The sequence below is a fragment of the Xiphias gladius genome, chromosome 22 (assembly GCF_016859285.1).
Source record: "Xiphias gladius isolate SHS-SW01 ecotype Sanya breed wild chromosome 22, ASM1685928v1, whole genome shotgun sequence".
Lineage (NCBI taxonomy): Eukaryota > Metazoa > Chordata > Actinopteri > Istiophoriformes > Xiphiidae > Xiphias > Xiphias gladius.
Window position 1 is genome coordinate 23,136,395 of NC_053421.1, and position 14,569 is coordinate 23,150,963.

General features: G+C 39.7%; 1 protein-coding gene and 2 long non-coding RNA genes across 4 annotated transcripts; 2 read left to right on the forward strand and 1 right to left on the reverse strand.

Annotated features, from left to right (window-relative positions):
• Positions 1-2,221: 2,221 nt before the first annotated feature.
• On the reverse strand, positions 2,222-7,334 carry LOC120784442 (sialic acid-binding Ig-like lectin 13). 2 transcript variants are annotated; one of them, XM_040118279.1, is made up of 7 exons: positions 6,912-7,334; positions 6,324-6,665; positions 5,840-6,151; positions 4,633-4,947; positions 3,769-3,847; positions 3,138-3,237; positions 2,222-3,041 (listed from the first exon to the last, which is right to left on the reverse strand). In XM_040118279.1, the coding sequence occupies exons 1-7, from the start codon at positions 6,955-6,957 to the stop codon at positions 2,607-2,609; spliced, it is 1,629 nt and encodes a 542-aa protein (XP_039974213.1). In that variant the 5' UTR covers positions 6,958-7,334; the 3' UTR covers positions 2,222-2,606. The 2 variants fall into 2 exon arrangements, with proteins under 2 accessions (XP_039974213.1, XP_039974212.1); XM_040118278.1 differs by having other exon boundaries at positions 6,324-6,967.
• A 733-nt stretch (positions 7,335-8,067) lies between these two features.
• Positions 8,068-10,067, forward strand: LOC120783667. Its single transcript, XR_005706365.1, has 3 exons — positions 8,068-8,411; positions 9,442-9,511; positions 9,946-10,067. It is a non-coding gene; the product is annotated as an uncharacterized LOC120783667 (long non-coding RNA).
• Positions 10,068-13,080: 3,013 nt separating this feature from the next.
• On the forward strand, positions 13,081-14,079 carry LOC120783668. The gene is made up of 4 exons (XR_005706366.1): positions 13,081-13,170; positions 13,253-13,462; positions 13,594-13,820; positions 14,050-14,079. It is a non-coding gene; the product is annotated as an uncharacterized LOC120783668 (long non-coding RNA).
• Positions 14,080-14,569: the final 490 nt, after the last annotated feature.

A 14,569-nucleotide genomic window follows, 5' to 3' on the forward strand; every position in this document is an offset into this window, starting at 1 on the left:
TGCTTTTTTGTAAGGGGAACTATGTCCAACAAGGTTTGGAACAACTGGTTTAATCTTTAACATTGAATTGTATTTAATAATCTTATTATGCAATCGTTTACATAAAGACATAAAGTCCTTATCTGAAAAGTAACTAGTAATTATTATTGTTAAACAAGTGTATTTCATCTCCGAAACGTAGTGGAGTAGAAGTATAAAGTAGAATAAAATGAGTACCTCAAAACTGTACTTAAGTACAGTACACGAGTAAATGTACTTAATTACTTTCCCCCACTGGGTACACACAGGCAGTGGGTTCTCATGTCTGTTGTGTGTTGGTGCTTTATTTTGTTCGGTTATTTTCACTCTGGTTCGCTGTCAGTGCTCCTGACTGCCAATCTTACATGATTTTCCTCAGCAGATGGAGTTGCACGGTTGTCATGGAAATTTACATATTATTATTATTATAATTCTTATTCTAGATGTTTAAAGGCTCTTCCTCTGTGATGGGTTAAAAGTTCAAATTTAAAGATTCCTGACCTTTAACAATGTAGTTGACACGAGCAGCGTCAACGACGGGACCAGTTTAATAGCTGTACCGGAGCGATCGATCGTATCTCAAGATCTCCCTATGCAGATAGAGTTTTGCATAGCGAAGGGGAATCCACCATCTCAAATGCTGCAGAACTGAGATGCCTTTGTGGGGTGAGAGCAGGTGGGAAGGAGGAAAGCAGTATTGTAGAACACAGTCTGTTATGAAATAGTGTTTGTGGTAATGCATGAGTAAGTGGAGTACGTGCGACAGGTCTGGAAACTCTGATGTACAGCGAGATGTTACTTTGAAAGCCAGTTAACCTCAATTGGAGTTTCCTACAATAGTTAGAGCCATTAACCTCAACAATTTGACGTAAAAAATAATAATAAAAGTGACTTCTCAGAAAGAAAGTTAAAATATTGCTGTGACATAAAGCCAAGGATAAAGTACATTTTGGCTACAATCTGTCATTTCAAGTTTATGTGTAAATAGTAAAGAGTAACTCCACCACAACCCACAAGACTTGTGCTGTGTTATGTTTTTATGTTTAAAATGTTACTTGGCAACGGAAACTGAGAGATGAAAACAGATAAGGTTCAACCTTGCCGGTAAAAGAGCTTAGCGGTCTAGGCAGATAAACAGTCCCAATGAAGATAGTATTCACCATACGCTATTCAGTAATTCACCTTTTGACCTCTCACCTTCTGAAACACAGCAGCCGTAACATTTAGAATATGATGATTTTGCATTGCACCATTTCTGCACTCTACTATAACACCTTACACCGTGGCACAGGAGACAGAGTTGGAAATACTGAACATATGTTTAATGATGTCTAATATATTGGTCGTGTATTAATAAGTCACCATGTCAACACGAATCCTCTTTTTCTTTGACACTCAAAGGCCTCAAGCACCTCCAGGCTTATCAAAGGCCAAAAAGCCCGGCGCAGCCCATTGTTCTGCAACATGTAGTCAGAAAGTAAGTACAGTGAAAGTACTTTTGAGAACTTGAAAAAATAGTCTCTGCATTTCATATTTTTCTTTGACTGATATGGGCAAGAGGGCTTACCTTGCCGGTTGACCTGAAGCATGGATGTGTCTGTGATGTTCCACTGATCTATTAATGTGAAGTCTACCACTTTACCACCACCTGATCCCGTCGACACCTCCCTCTTCCCTCGTCAGTCTCAGACAGGAGACTTGCCAGAGCTCATTTAAAGCGGTGCACCTGAAGGACGAGAAAGCCCGACAGGGTCTCTTGCCTGTTTCTAAAATCTGCTATACTAAACACTCCGCAACTTGTTGTACAGTAAATGTCTAAAGCACAGTAGCAAGGGGTAAGATAAAATAAAGATATATGAAACACAAAATTGGAGATTGATGTTAAGGCCCAGCTATGGACCTTTTTCATGGCACATATTTTGACATGTTCCAGCAGGAAAAGCAGAGGTGAAACAAATTTCGTTAATGATGGTTGAATAGCATCGAGTGCCCGACTAAGCCTTGCCAGTGAGCCAGCATGTGCAATAGCAGGACTCTGGATCCGACTCACCTAAATGGAATGCAGTTGTTTTTAAATGTTATCAATTACATTTCGTACAATGACTTACCAAATGTCTAGTGTGAAAAAGGTCTTGAAAGAATAAACACATCCATATGTCTCTTTCTCTCTTTATATATTTACAGCTAGCTCAATCTAAACAAAAAGAAAATGTTAACAACAATCCATGAAACAAAATACAGTATGACATACTGCCAGATAAATGTAAAACAGCAGGGCCTCTCTTAATTTACATATGACCAACATCAGCGTATAAGTAATAAAAAAAAACGTGAATATACGGCATTTTATATTATCTTGCATTAACAGTAGAAATAGTGAAAAATTTAATTGTTAAAATTATGATGTACTTACAATTTACTAAAAAAAATATATTTTCAGTGACAAAAAAAAATCTCAAACCAGTCAATATCTTAAAAACCCAATGACCTGAAAAACAAAGATAAGTAATCCTTATCTAGTAGTCCTCTTTATCTGGACTTGAACGTCATAGTTTGGTTAGAAGCAACAATCACAACAAAACAGCAATCTAATTATGTGTATCACTCCTCTGTTTAAAAGTCACTTCAGTATATTCACATTCCGCTTCCCCTCTCACATTTCTAGATACAACTTCATCATATAGGCTCCCCATCTCCAGTGCATCGCTCCCAAAGTTTCTGCACATGCCTCCCACTATGCACCTCTCCTCCTGCAGAGAGGAGCTACCAGGTGGATCCATGTCCACAGAGTCTTCTTGCTGCTTCTTCTTCCTTTTGCTCCTCCAAATCAGATTACTGTAAATCTCGTTACTACTTTCCCCATTCTTATTCTCTGAGCTTTCGCTGGCTTCCTCTGCTTTGTTTGGCCCAAATCCTGGCAAGTTGGGGCTTTTTGGCTCAGAGGTAGTTGCAGGCTGGCGTATGTCTGCCTGTCTCAGCCCATGGATCTCGACACAGGTGTCCACTTCTGTTGTGTGGGGTGCCTAGAGTTAAAGAGAAAACGTCAGCGGCGCAGATATTCTGCTAATCTGTGTTTAACTAGCTAAATTAGAAAATTGCCTGGCTCTAAATCAAAGTACCTCATTTCCCTTGCTTCCTGTTAGAAGTCGACCCAGAGCAACTCTGCTGGTGTCACCTGTGCACCAACTCTCAGGAAAGTTATGGTGAGTCCTCTGAAACCTGAAAAGTATAGTAGAACGTTCGGTATACATGGTTACATTTGATTCATCTTAGTTTTTCCCATCTTTATCTTTCTTTGCGAACACAAAATATCATAGTAATGGACTCAACCTCTGTTGTAACTTTCCTAACAATCACTGCTACAAAGGTGGGTCGTATTAGTCATTAGTCATATTAGCCTCAAACCATCTGCCTCAAATCATCTGATAGGATAATAGTCATGGCCAGCTTACTGCAAACAAACAAACTGCATATACAAAGAAGGGCGGCAGTCAAACGTCGAAGCTAAGCAACAGGTAGATGATGGACGTGTTATATAGGTGGTTGATGGCATAGCGCTGATTGACATGAAACCTAATATTACCCGCCAGTCTTGGCAGTGGTGATCAACTTCTTACAAAGGCAACATTCTTTTTACAGTCTTCGCATTATTTATAGTCTTCGCAGGAGTCCAATTAAAAGTTATTGAAACAATAATGGCGATGTGTAGGTTTAGTCTGAACGTTTTGATGTCTCAAACTGTTACCGTACCTGATAAAAAACAGCAGAGCACATATTAGTGCTAGTAGAGCGACAACTGTGGTGATGAAGACTGGCAACGTCACATGACCTGAAACATACGATGAAATAAATGAGACAGAATAATTCTCATGGTAAAAGTGTGGGCATACTGTATAAAGGATACACCTTGGTGAGTTGTTACCTCAGATCATATTAAACACACTACAAAGTAACTGAGTCTAAATTTGATATCACTACCTACTCATGTTTATCTATCTCTTTTGTCAAGAAAGAGATATGTCTGAGTAAATAGTGCATATGAAAATATTGAAGAAAACGGACAAACTCCTAGAAACGTGCATGTGAATGAAGTGGCACCGTGAACCTCGCTACCAATTTAAGAAGGGGACATGGGTACAGATGGTAAAGTTGTAAACAGGAACAGTCAATCAAAGTTGACTGCTAATGCTCCTACAGAAACGCTGGCCATTAACACCTTACTCAAGCCATGATTCGGAATCAGAATTTTGTTTTGTTTGTTTTTATTTCCACAAGAACATGTACCAGTATAGTGTTGTTGAAAATGCAAAAATTGGATTCATGATACTGATCCTGGGACCAAGGTAGACTGCACATCGCCACCCAAGAATATTTAAGAATACTGGTACGGCAATAGAAATAATTTCCGGGGGCATTTCTGATCCAGTATTTGAATCAAAGATTGAGGAAATACTTGTGTTAAATAATAGAAATAGTTGTTTGGACCAGTCCTGGTCTCCGCTACAGTCCGCATATGGGTAGTCACTAGCCAAATAATAATAAAATTAACAATAATTTAGAGTCTATCAAGTTCACCAGAATTCATACGTATACAATAATACACATAAGACAGACCTTGACTTCCTGCAGGGGTTTGATGCTCAAGGCTGGCGACACAATAATGTTGCCTGGCAGTTCCCAAAGAGTTGGAGCTGTGGCAGACCAGGGTGGAAAGAAGCCTCCATTGTGGCTGATTCACAGTGATGATGCTCCTCAGAACTGTGCCGTTTAGATACCCAGGCCGGACTGCAAGCTTATCAGATTGATTGACAGGTAGCCCGCTCAAATACCATTTTAAAACGGGAAAAGGGTTTCCCACGGTCTCACAGGAACAGCTCAACCGGCTGGCAGTTTTGTTGCAATGAGATGAGCGCAGAATCTGTGGAGGGACTGTAATAAAGAGAAGACAGACAAGTTAAGAGTCGAGTGAAGTCGTGTTAAATCAAGTTTGCAAACATGGTAATATGTACTGATGTAACAAAATAATTTAAAAGTTGAGCGCAAAGACTATCTTGATGCGAAGTGAAATGCTGTGTGCTCCTTTATACTGGGACATGTTGGGGGGGCTGTATTGTGTTCATGCCATGACCTGTTACCACAGGAGAAAAAGAACAGTTTGCAGTGATTTTAATGCAGGACTGAGATAGTTTTACTAGTGGTTGACTGGTAACATATTTATTTATTTGTCCGTGTATTTGTATAATTTTGTCACATATTGTCTTTTATACAGAGGAGGGTCTGTGTCATCATAGACTAAATACTAATAAATCGTGAAATAAATAAATTACATAATATAACAGTCAGGGCTGTCACTTGTTATTTAAAATTTGAACTTTCATCGGAACGTCAATAAGAGATTGATGAATAAAATGTCTAAAGTAATCAAAGAATAAGCAGGTCAAATTTAGAAAGAGATTTATTAAAAGTTAAATAAAACCTTAAATAGATAATATATTAATTTTTATTAATATATGCTAATTAATCCGGCAAATTTTAAAATCAGGTTATTGAAATAAGCCAGACTTTACGTAGCACAAAAATTTGAATCATGTGATACATTCCTAGAAAATCTATTTGACTGATGTTGGATCGTCCAGCTCCAAGATAATTTTCAAAATTACTCGCTTCTTCAGATTGTGGACAATAATTTTTCTGTTGGTTGACTAATCAGTTAATTGACTAATTGTTTCAGCCCTAATTAAAACTAGGTAAAGAAAACCAAGAGACAAGGGATCAATTCAATTATAATGTTAGAATTTTAGCAGAAGAAAAGTGATCTCACATGAAATAACAGCTGTTAAGCTTCTGTTAACAGGTGGCAAAGAGTTGCCATTTTGCTGGCTGTAGACAGCAGTACAGGTGAAGGTCTTCCCATGATGGAGGTGAGAAGCAGTGAAGTTCAGAACAGAGGTCTTGACTTTAGTTTTGTCCCCTTTCTCCTGCAGTGTCTCCTGACTGTCACCCAGGCTGGGGGTCCATGTCAGTGTTGGAGGATGAGACAGACAGGGAGCCGGAGCAGAGCACTCCAAACTCACTGAGGTTCCCTCTTTCACCTCCAATGTGGACGGAGTAAGAGTCGGTGAGGGAGGAACAGCTGTCAGGACGTTAAAGTGGTATTAAATAAACACCCATTTCTGAAAGCTTCTTCATATGATTTGTAAAATGCAATAAAAACAAGAAAATTAAGGTAAATTAAAAACAAGGACGTGGCAGCCCACAAACATAATTTGTCCATGAATTGTCTGTAAATAGATGTAAAAACTTACCGTTGACCAAAATATTCAAAGGAGTGTTTTTAAACCGATATTTCAGTGGATTCTGACAATCCAGTCTGAAGAAATATTCATTGCTGTACTCAGGACGCATATTATCGAAGGTTGTGGTGCAGTTTTTTCTTGTCAAGTCTCCTGTCATTTCTTTTCTTGCAGATACTTTTGGATGATCGAAGATTTCTCCATTTTTTCTGTTCCATGTTGCTGTGCATGTGTTCACTAAGTAATCTTCATAACTGCTGTCTATGTCAAAGGAGCAGGGGATGGTCCCGCAGGATCCACTGAGAACCTCTATGGTCTGGGGCATAATGACCTGAAACTGTCCACACATGGCACCTGAAACACATGATTTCAGGGGGATTTTTTGACATTCACATAACGATATATAACATTTATCCCTCTTAAATAGGTAAGAAAAGGCTGGCCAGAGGCTCGCCATCTTTCATTTTGCAGGATATCATCCTGTCATCACAGGCATTGACATTCTGTACTCTGAAAGCTTTACATTAGCAACAGTCTGTTGTTATGATTGTAAATCATCCTTATAGTTTTCAAACCAGACGTGAATGCGCTTGAACTCACATTTCAGCAGATATCCAACAAGAAGGAAAGTCAAAGCTCCAGCCATCTTTGTTTGTCAGGAGAAAGTTTAAAGGAGTTTGGAGATTACAGATGAAAAATGTTACATGTGTGGCACTTTTCTTCCCTTCACGCTGCTGAAAGCCAATATCAAATGGGACATTTTAAGTTCATTTGTTAAAAATGAAATAAAAAATATTTTTATTATTTCTTCTCAGAGGATCAGAAGCTCTGAACAGCAGTGTGATAAGCACATATTTTTCCCTTACTGAAGAGAACAGTGTGTCATTATTACTTTTGAAGTGACCAGTTTGTGAACATGAATGCATCTGTTAAACTAATCAGTACTATCTTGAAAGATTTGACTACTTAAGTAACAGTGGTCATGGTACAGTAATTCAGTAAAAAGCCAAAAACTGCCATATAATCTCACTGTAGAGATAAATGTTGTTCAGCCCTTCAAAATTATTTCACCAATATTGTGGAAAAAACATTCTTGACATGCAAAAAACTTGCATTTATTGCACAAGAGCATGAAATGACAATACAGTGCGGACAAGATGGAAACCAAGAAGTGATGTGCCAAAAATATAGCGACAAACATTTTACTCTATTGAACTGTTGTCATTGAAATCCACATATGTTTTGGGTTACTAATATACTCAGGCGCAACAATCTCCAAACAACAACGGACTGACGGTAAATTTTTAGAAAATCACTGAAAATCCTATTGAGTTATGCCATCAAATGAAATTCTTATTACTGTTTATGTCATTCATTCTTAAGCTCAGTGATGTTGCATGTCTTTGATTTGTTTTCTTTTTTTATTTTTTTACTTTGTCTAACTCTGAAATCAGTTTTATCGCTGAAATGATTAGTTGATTAATCAAGTGGCTGAATGATAGAAATGACACCGACAACGATTTTTGCAATGATAGAATCAGTTAAAGGTGCTGTATGTAAGTTTTTGCCATCCTATGTCAAGAGGGATTAGTTTTGTAATAGTCAAACATACTGAATTGACGAGAAATAGCAGTCATTGTTGGTTCGCCAGCGATAGTGTTTTTAGATACTTAAAATTTAAAGTTATTTTCATCAATTGTTTACATTATTTTGTCTAAACAGAATGAATTTACATTTTTTAAAGCGCTGACTGTGAAGTAGTAGTTTGATAAAATAACTTTTTGGTTTTTGGCCAGGGGCTTGTCCACTCATGGAGCTGATGAAACTCTCAAAGGAAAAAGACTTAAATTGCTGTCGATGGGTGTGGACTACATACAGTGCAGCGACTGTTCATACTTAAGAGTTAAATCAAAGCTGTGTTTGTCTGTTCTGAGCGTAATAATTTTGCCAGGCTGTTACTCTATCTGATGGCAAACAGTGGAGGACGTATGGGTGCTGCTACACCGACTGTGGTGATGAAGAGTGGCAATGTCACTCAACCCGAACACTCTGTACAAGACAGAATAGAAGAAAGATTGTGAAGTTTCGTCATAATCAGAGGTAGGTTTGCTGGCAAACTGAGTTTGGACATTATGGGAGTTTAATTTTGTTGGTTGGTGGTGGAATATAATTTAAAATATCACGCACTTATGCTTAACAGCAGTGTTGGCAGTAACAGCCAACACAGAAGGGGATATATTTGTCAAAATGAGAGGTTTAAAGGTCCCGTATTATACCCCTTTTCCACACGTTAAGATGGTTAACGGGGTCTTAATGAAGTGTCTGTGACTTGCTTTGGTCAAAATACCATGAGTATGAAGCGCCACTGCCCCCTCCTCACCCTGTTCAGAACATCCAGTTTGAGTCCCAGTTCCTTTAAATGGTAATGAGCCACTGCTCACCCCGCCCCCTCTCTTCCGCGGGGTGGCCCGATGCGAGTATGGCTTCGCGCTACCACGGCAACTGTTGAATGTGAACGCTGAACTGCTGGAGAAACACATAAGCGGTACAAGCCTCCGTGTTTGAACCAGAGGCAGACCCTGAGCGATAAGGGGCTCCTGAACAAGTTTGACAATCAAGGATAAAACAGGACGTTTCTGAATGGCTAGTTATTAACTCTTTGCTTCAATGTTTCTCTTTGTATGTTCATAAGTTGGTTAAGGTCACACGGTCTTGTTGGCTGTTGTGGCTGTGTCGCGGACAACACTGCTAGTGGCTCAAGTGCGTATGTAGTGTGTTTCTGTATCAGTTATCAAAGGCTAGGTGTATGGCATTTAAATAAATGAAAGTAACGCAAATGTCATCCAGCTATTCCCGTTACGCCAGTAAGACCCAGGCTCAAACATTGTAGGTAAAAGCAAGCAAAGTTTTCTTGACAACAGTACCTGTCAATGGGCCAAGCAGGGGGTGTAGGATTGTCTGCCAACACCTCATAACTCGTAGTAATGTATGTTTACCAGTTATTATTTATTAACATTAGCTATCTCATTTAATTATTGTATTAGGTGACCTATGTCCTTATTAGCAACAAAACATTCAAATAAACTACACCTTCAATGTTGTCACTTTTTAAATCTCTTTTCTGGCACAGGTGTATTTGTGGGAATTGAGCAACGATGCCTACAGAGCCCAAGAATGTCTGCTACAGGGAGATACCACAGGTTGTATGCATTCTCAGTAAATGAAATCCTAATTATGCAGTTGAGGTGTATGGTCATATATGTAGAATATAAACCATGTGTGAAAATAGAGATATGGCTCAGAGGCCATGGGTTGGGGGTCCTCAGAAGGGGTCTTGCAGTCCCCAAAGGCAGGTAATGCTTTGTAACTAAAACCATATGTGAGGGACAGTTTTTAGGAAAACAACTGTCCTATTTAAGAGTCGGTGACCAAGGCTGAATTTCAGAGTGGTTCATTGGCTTCACACCCTCTCACAAGCAGATCTGCAGATGTTTGACTTGACGCTGTTCTTCTTTATAATAAACCTTTATATGCAATCAAGACAGTGTCAGCGGAGTCTCCTTCGTCCTCTTCACATCATCAACACCATCAAATAAACTACACAGTCATTAACTTTGATATATTCCCTTTCAAGTTTACTAGGTGTACAGGAGGACTGCAGCTGCTTCAGAACCAACCATCATACATGGTGAATCATGCTGCCTGGAAGCTCAAGGAAGGTACATGTGGGGTTCTACCTCCCAAACTGGGAGCTGGTTCCACAGCAGAGGAGCATGATAACTGAAGGCTCTGCCTCCCATTCTACTCTTGGAAACTCTAGGAGCCGCAAGTAAGCCTGCACTTTGAGAGCGGAGTGTTCTGTTGGGATAACAGGGTACTATGAGGTCTTTCAGATATGATGGAGCTTGGTCATTAAGGGCTTTGTACGTAAGGAGAGGGATTTTGAATTCTCTTCTGGATTTTACATGGAGCCAGTGAAGAGAAGCTAACACGGGAGAAATGTGATCTATTTTTCTAGTTCCTGAGAGAACTCACACTGCAGCATTTTGGATCAACTAGAGGTTTTTTTCACACAGTTACTGGTGCGCTGGTCTACTGGATTGACAGTAGTCCAGTGTAGAGGTAACAAATACATGGATTAGGTTTTGAGCATCCTTTCAAGACAGGGTGTTTATACATTTTCACAATATTGGGCAGGTGGAAGAAGGCTGCCCTAGACACCTGTTTTATGTGTGAGGCAAAGGACATGTCCTGGTCAGAAATGACCGCATGGTTCCTTACAGTAGAACTGGAGGCCAAGGTAATGCCATCCAAAGTAACTATATGAATAAATAACGCTTTTCTAGGGGTGTTTAGGGCCAAATACAATAACTTCAGTTTTATCTGAATTTATTAGTGAAAAAAGAAAAAAATACAAATTCCAATCTGTATAGGTGTGTTTTTAAAAGCCACATTTTATAAACTTCACTTGTTATGCAGTTGATACCCAACTGTACTGTACTTGCCAATGAAGCCTGATGAGACCAATCAGTTGGCTAATCTTCAAGCATGCCTTAAGGACGTAAGGACCTGGATGATTAAACTCAGACAAAGCTGAAGTATTTGTACTTGGCCCCAAAGGTGTGTGAGCGCGCATGTGTCACAGTCACCTGATGTCCATTTTAGAATACGGGTAACTATATTTTTGCCTGTTCAAAATACGCCTGTTGTTTCCCGTTCAAAAGGGGCCTGTCGTCGCGTAGCAATGCCGGTGTCACGGGTGACATCACAGTTTATGTGACATCATTGTTTGTGGCTTTTATCTGTTCAAAGCAACATCCTCTGATGTCACCGGTGACATCACAGTTTATGTGACATCATTGTTTGTGGCTTTTATCTGCCCAACATCTGTGACATCACTGATGACATCACAGTTGACGGGGTGTGGGTTAGGATCTTGGCAGCTCATCGAAAAAACTACGCTCATCCAGAACATCGATCGACAGACAGAAAGAAAGACGGACAGAAATTTCTCCATTTATTAGTGGGATTAGAAAACCAGACAGATTCAGCTCAACCAGACAGATTCAGCTCAACCAGACAGATAACTGGTTATCATCCACTGTTGTGCAGAATACTGTAACAAAGCACAACCGTACGTTGAATCACATAGCAATAGAATATTTTAATCTCTTAGGCCAAATTCCATCTATACTCCAACATGCCAGTTCTAGTTCTGGGTCTAGTGGTGGTTCCTTGGGTCACAAAAACTGCCAGTGCCCTCATCAGCTCTGTTGTGCGACGCCATTTCCCCAGATCATCTGAGGTCGAACCTCCAGAACCTGTGCCTCAGGAATCATCGCCGGACGAGTGCCTGCCACTAGACCAGACAGGTGTTCATCAGGATGCGGAGGGCCCTTCTCTTGGATTAGACTGTGTTAGAATTGGGGCTTTTTCCTACCTAGTCCGTGAGGCATATTCTAATCTAAAAAACGAATTTGCCATTGTTTTAAATCGGACAGGATATTTGACTTTTAAAGCCAAAGTCAAAAACCAGATTAGAAGATATATCACCATTGCTGGATACAGGATTTCCGCTGCCCAAAGAAGCAGTGCAGCTGCTTTTTCCAGGGTCAGAGAAAGAGTTACAGCTCTGATTCCTACAAGCAGAGAATATATTGCAGCACTTAGCAGCTGGGCCCAGAGAGTTCCAAAGGTCTGTTGGGTTATATGTCTGTGTCTTTTAGCCTCTTGTCTCTCTCACAACCCCCCCCCCACCCCTTAGCTACCCTCCCCACCCCCCTACCCCTCCTACCCCCCCTACCCCTCCTACCCCCTCCCCACCCCCCTACCCCACCTACCCCTAAAATTGGTTGCCTAAAATGAGATATATTGTTTAAACCAACTTGGATACGGGAATATCTGTGATGTATTAAATCACAATTAGCCATAATTCTCGCTACACTTTACACATAATTAGAGATTCAATATGAACCTTAAATCTTAACTCTCTAAGATGGCTAAGAAATCTGGAATCTGGATTTCAACTTCTCCAGAAAGAAAACAAAGCCAATTATAGCGAATAACCAATGTAGCAAGCTTTGCAGTTAGGCTATGATAAAAACAGCTGTAGAAATAGCACATCCATCAAATCACTTAGACATTAAAATTCAGAAATTCAGTCTCATGGTGTTAAGACACTGTGATAATGTCTGAACATCCACGAGAACCTGTTTTGAAATTGAAAGATATTATAAAACTGTCATTAATTGCCATAATCATATGGGAGGGGGTGCAATTTCTTTGCCAATATAGTTTACAGTGTTTTTTACATACATGAACCATTTACGTATGTACACGTAAGGGTCAAAACACTGGCAATATGATGTCATGCATAATCATTACCAAAATAACCACCAATGATCAATGAAGTGAAACTGTTTCAACAAAAATTAAACAGAACAGGATCTATTTGTGCATAATATTCTTGTCTCTAAAAGTTAGACCTGGCGTATTCAGTATACGTTGCCCTCCTTGCATGTTTTCCAGTTGGAATGTTCTCATAAAGACTCCCCGCCCCCAGGACATGGCTCACAGAATTTCTGCACATGCCTCCCGCCATGTAGCTCTCCTCCTCCAGATATGAGCTGTCCCCAGAACGTTCTTCACCCTTCTTACTTCTCCCTCTTCCAAAGCACACTGGAGTAAACCACACCACTAACTTCCTCGTTCTTCCTCTCTTAGCTTTCACTGGCAACCTGTTGATGTCCTAGATGAGTATTGGGTTTATCTGACTTTCTTATCACACTTGTGTTGACGTTAAATATCTTCTTCTGGAGTCATGGACACCTGAAAAAAAAAGAAAAAAAGAAAATCAGTGGTACAAATATTTTGCTATATATCCATGTTTAATACCCAAATTAGTAAACTTTCTGTACCTCATTTTCCTTTTCACTTTTCAGGCCTTGACTCATCTCCGCTGTGGTGGTGTCACCCGTGCACTGGCTCTTTTGAGGGGCCACGGCAGCCGGTCCTCAGAGCCCTAAAAAGTTTAGTAGGACACTCCATCCAACTTACATGGACTTATTCATTTCAGCTTTGGTTTTCAGTCTGCTCATGTAGTAGTGGACAGAATGAAGAGGCGTGATCAGTGAGAAAAGTCAAACATGAAGGTAGACAAACTCTCACCACATCTTCTGGAATAACTTACATTACAAACATTGCTACATAGGCAGTCATATTAGGTCGGTTTATGGTTAGAATGTAACCATGAGAAGATCCCTCTCCTGTGGCTGGTTCACAGTGCTGAAGCTCTACAAGCCTGTGTCATCCAAGTGCCAAGAGCCGAGCGTAAACTTGTCAGAGTGATGAAGGGGTAACTCCTCCGAACGCCACTGTAAAATGGGAGGAGGGTTTCCCGCTGGCTCACGGGAACTGTAGAGCTGGGTTGCAGTTTTGGTGCAATCAGAGGTGGACAGGATCTGTGGAGCAACTGTAATAAAATGTAGCAGGACAGAAAATCTAGTTTGGGTAAGGAAGGTTACGTTATAATAATAATAATAATAATAATAATAATAATAATAACAATAATAGTACAAAATATAAGAATAAGAAAAAAGTTTGCATTAACTCATGGAGTGGTGAAAAATCATTAATAGTGCACTGAATGGCAAGAGTGTAATTAAAGTTTAATGGTAACAATGTACGTTTAATATATTTCTTTATTTCTCAGGATTTTTACTTTATTTTATGTGTTAAGGTCCTGCAGCACAGGTTAAAAGGACAGAAGCTCCCTTAACACAAGGTAGCAACAAAACATTTTTTTAACAAACAACACTAACACGAAATTCCTGCCGTTTGACTGCTGCGCAAGAGGAGCACAGAGGCATGGTTACTGTATTCGTAATATTAGCATGAATGAATATCCTGAAACTGTCGGTACAGGATTTGATATTATTTATCAGCCACACAGGGTCATGAAAAGAGACTCTGAACAAACGTTTGATGATTTTTTAACTTTGAACAGTTTCAAGCTTAATGACGAGTTGCATCTTCCTCCAAAGCCATCAGTCTGCAGCTCTCTTGGCCCCCAGCCCAAGTATAAAGTAGTCAAATAGCATCACTTATAGGCCATCTACAGCATTGAAATTCTGCTTGCAAATTAAGGCATTCATTCTTACAGTCTAGAGGGACCATTCTTCACAATTAATGCTTTTACTTTTCAGAACTTTACTGTGGGGGTATGTTTAAATGGAGGTAGATGTGTCCCAAAATAAGGA